Source organism: Bufo gargarizans, chromosome 1 (assembly GCF_014858855.1).
Source record: "Bufo gargarizans isolate SCDJY-AF-19 chromosome 1, ASM1485885v1, whole genome shotgun sequence".
In the NCBI taxonomy this organism is placed as follows: Eukaryota; Metazoa; Chordata; class Amphibia; order Anura; family Bufonidae; genus Bufo; species Bufo gargarizans.
This window is the reverse complement of record NC_058080.1, coordinates 298509897-298513089: the sequence shown is the minus strand read 5'-3', so window position 1 is coordinate 298513089 and position 3193 is coordinate 298509897. Positions and strand designations below refer to the sequence as shown.

The 3193-nt window shown below is 43.3% G+C and overlaps 1 protein-coding gene across 1 annotated transcript; it reads left to right on the top strand.

Annotated features, from left to right (window-relative positions):
- Positions 1–275: 275 nt before the first annotated feature.
- Positions 276–1757, top strand: LOC122927439. Its single transcript, XM_044279286.1, has 2 exons — positions 276–626; positions 1028–1757. Exons 1-2 carry the CDS (start codon positions 358–360, stop codon positions 1428–1430), a joined length of 672 nt encoding a protein of 223 aa, XP_044135221.1. The 5' UTR covers positions 276–357; the 3' UTR covers positions 1431–1757.
- Positions 1758–3193: the final 1436 nt, after the last annotated feature.

Sequence of the window (3193 nt, the reverse complement as noted above, 5' to 3'; positions counted from 1 at the left end):
GTATGTGTCCTAGTACATGTCGTATCCTGTAGTATGTGTCCTAGTACATGTTGTATCCTGTAGTATGTGGCCTAGTACATGTCGTATCCTGTAGTATGTGTCCTAGTACATGTCGTATCCTGTAGTATGTGTCCTAGTACATGTCGTATCCTGTAGTATGTGGCCTAGTACATGTTGTATCCTGTAGTATGTGGCCTAGTACATGTCGTATCCTGTAGTATGTGTCCTAGTACATGTCGTATCCTGTAGTATGTGTCCTAGTACATGTTGTATCCTGTAGTATGTGTCCTAGTACATGTCGTATCCTGTAGTATGTGGCCTAGTACATGTCGTATCCTGTAGTATGTGGCCTAGTACATGTCGTATCCTGTAGTATGTGGCCTAGTACATGTCGTATACTGTAGTATGTGTCCTATTACATGTCAAACAGTACAGAGAATGTTAATATTTTGTTTCTTATATTTTCACATTTTAGTTGACGAGGTGAAAAACCGATGGCGGAGCTGCAGAGACCAGTTCCGAAAGGAAATGGTACATAGCCGCAGTGGGTCTGGCCTCTCAAAGAAGCGGCCATATATGTATAAGGAGCAGCTTATGTTTCTGCGTGCCATCATGGATTTGCGTCCGTAAGTAATATTTTCATAATCTACAAATGATGTTATAGTAATGTGAATAATATGATGTTATGTATATAAAAGCTAACTATATTTGAGCCTTCAATGCAATTTTGATGTGGGCTTGGTGTATATGAAATATTTGTAATAATATCCCGTCTGTCATGTGTATGCGCCTATATATTTTTTGGGCAGATTGGATCCCAAAGTGCTAAATGTATTTTTCATATAATGGTATGGATTCTTTCAAACTTGTGTCAAGTATAGCTGGCCTTAAGTTGCCAATAGCAACCAGTATCATTCTTTTATTTTGTTATTTTTGGATTTTGGATAAATTAACGGAGGAATGTCCGAGAAACACATGACACCCATTTGATAACTGTTCACTAATGTTTTTCCACCTTTTTTAATAGAACGGAGGACAACCTTGAGGAGGACGTGGAGGAGCCTTTTGAGCAGCGCTCCAGTGCCTGTGAGGCAGAAGGGCCATCCTTGCAACCTCCTACTGATGTGGAAGAAGGGAGAACATCCAGTGCATCACAAGTGACTGCTCCCCCTCCTGTGGAAGTTGAGGCAGCATTGGCAGGCCACACACGCCGAAAGAGACCAGCCCAGCCTGTGGACACCTCTGTCAACCTGCAGGTGCTTGAGTACCTCAATCGTGCTCGCCATGAGGACAATTTTGACCTGTATGCAAGGAGTCTGGCCACCCACTTTCGAAATCTGCCTGTAGAACGATACTTTCAGATCCAATCTGTAATTAGTATTGCTCTGGAGGCAGCCACTCCTCCTAATGATCCTTCGGATCTTTTTTAGGGCCTGTGAGTACTGGCGGTTATATGGCAACACCAGTGGGCCTGTGCCAAGGCCACCTCCGCAAATATACCCACAGCCATCCCAATACCCTCCACAAGGGCAACACTATGGCCCCCCACCTCAGCATTATGGGCCTACATACAGTGGAGAGGCCGCTTACCGGCAACCGGGCCCCTCATCTTCCCAGAGTATGCCAGCGCCACAGCCAGGTCCCTCCTCACGTGCCACTTACCATGGCCCACAGTATGAGGCAGGCACATCCTCGCCCACACGTTTTGTTCAGTTATAATTTGTTTTTGTGTATTTTATTTAGTTATGTTGGCCAGGACAGGAGGTCCTATCAGCAAAAAAAAAAAAAGATGAAACAGATAATCTTTATTAAACACGTTTAAATATCATTAAAATATCATGTACTACAATTTACACACTTTTATATTAACATTACATTAATAATATGTAGTAAAGTAGCCACAATACTCATACAAGAGAAAAAAAACATAGTCTCCTGGGACATCGCTGAGAATATCAGATAGCAGTGAGCAGGGATGGGCAAAGTGCGGCTCTCCAGCTGTTGCAGAACTCCAACTCCCAGCCTGCCAAGACTGCCTACAGCTATCAGCCTGCAGCAGGGAATGGTTGGAGCAGGATTTTAGCCACAGCTGTAGAGCCACACTTTTTCCAACACTGGACTATAGACACGTGAGTGCATCTGACAGGTGTTTCGGTGTTTATTTTCTGGTGGTTGTGGGGCGGATCACACCTCTACACAGATGGTGCTTGGTGTCTATGAAGAGGCCCACTTTCCTTTCACCTCTCAGGGTGTATTTAGCTCAGGATATTCACCTTATCGCCAGTCCAATAATGGTTGTTTGGGTATCCTGTGCGCCCCGCTCATCTGAAGCTAAAAGTTCTCCTGATTTTCAAAGTTGGGTTTTGCCTCGGTCTCAGGGAGACGAAGGGCCTTTTACGGTGAATGGTAAGGGATATTTCATCCCCTGCTCTCTATATTTGGCCTTGGGACAGTATGAGCAGGGAATAGGTTCCAGCGTATGAGTTTGCACACCATGAGGACTTGCTCATACTGTCACCTGTCATGGCGAGGCTCCCACCTGGATTGAAGTTCACCTTTCACTCTTCACTAGATTTGAGCCATAGTGTGTGTACTTGGTCATGTTTGTTTATTTGTTGTTCCCCTTAACCACAATTACCGTTATATTGATGATTTCCCAAATATAACACATCACATTGCTCAGGTTCCTATTAATGAGGTATTAGTCCATATTTCACAGACATTTATAATAAACATATTGTGGAGAAATATCAATAGAATATCAGCTATTGGTATGTTTTGCACATTCTGATAAATCTCCCCCGGATGTCTGCCAAATATGTAAGCTCGCAACCCACGTCAAGGGTCCTCATTGTCTTGCGAGTCCCTAACTACAAAAATATGAGCAAACTAACTAAAAAAAATATCCATCCAGGATGTATCCACTCTATATAGTCATCTTGAGTGAAATTCAAAATAAATTTAGGTATCACTACGGGAAGATTGCTGGGAAGTAAAAGGAAAAGAACCAGCTGGAGAAGAAAAATAATCAGCAAATAATTCCCTCACCCTCAGTCCTGCTGAACCAGCTCTTCCGAGTTGAGAGGGCTCTCCATGGTCTGGTGCTGTAAAGGCTTGGGTATCTTCATCCTGAGTAGCCTCATATATCCGAATGTAATTATGGAGGACTACACATGCTTTAATGACTGTGTTA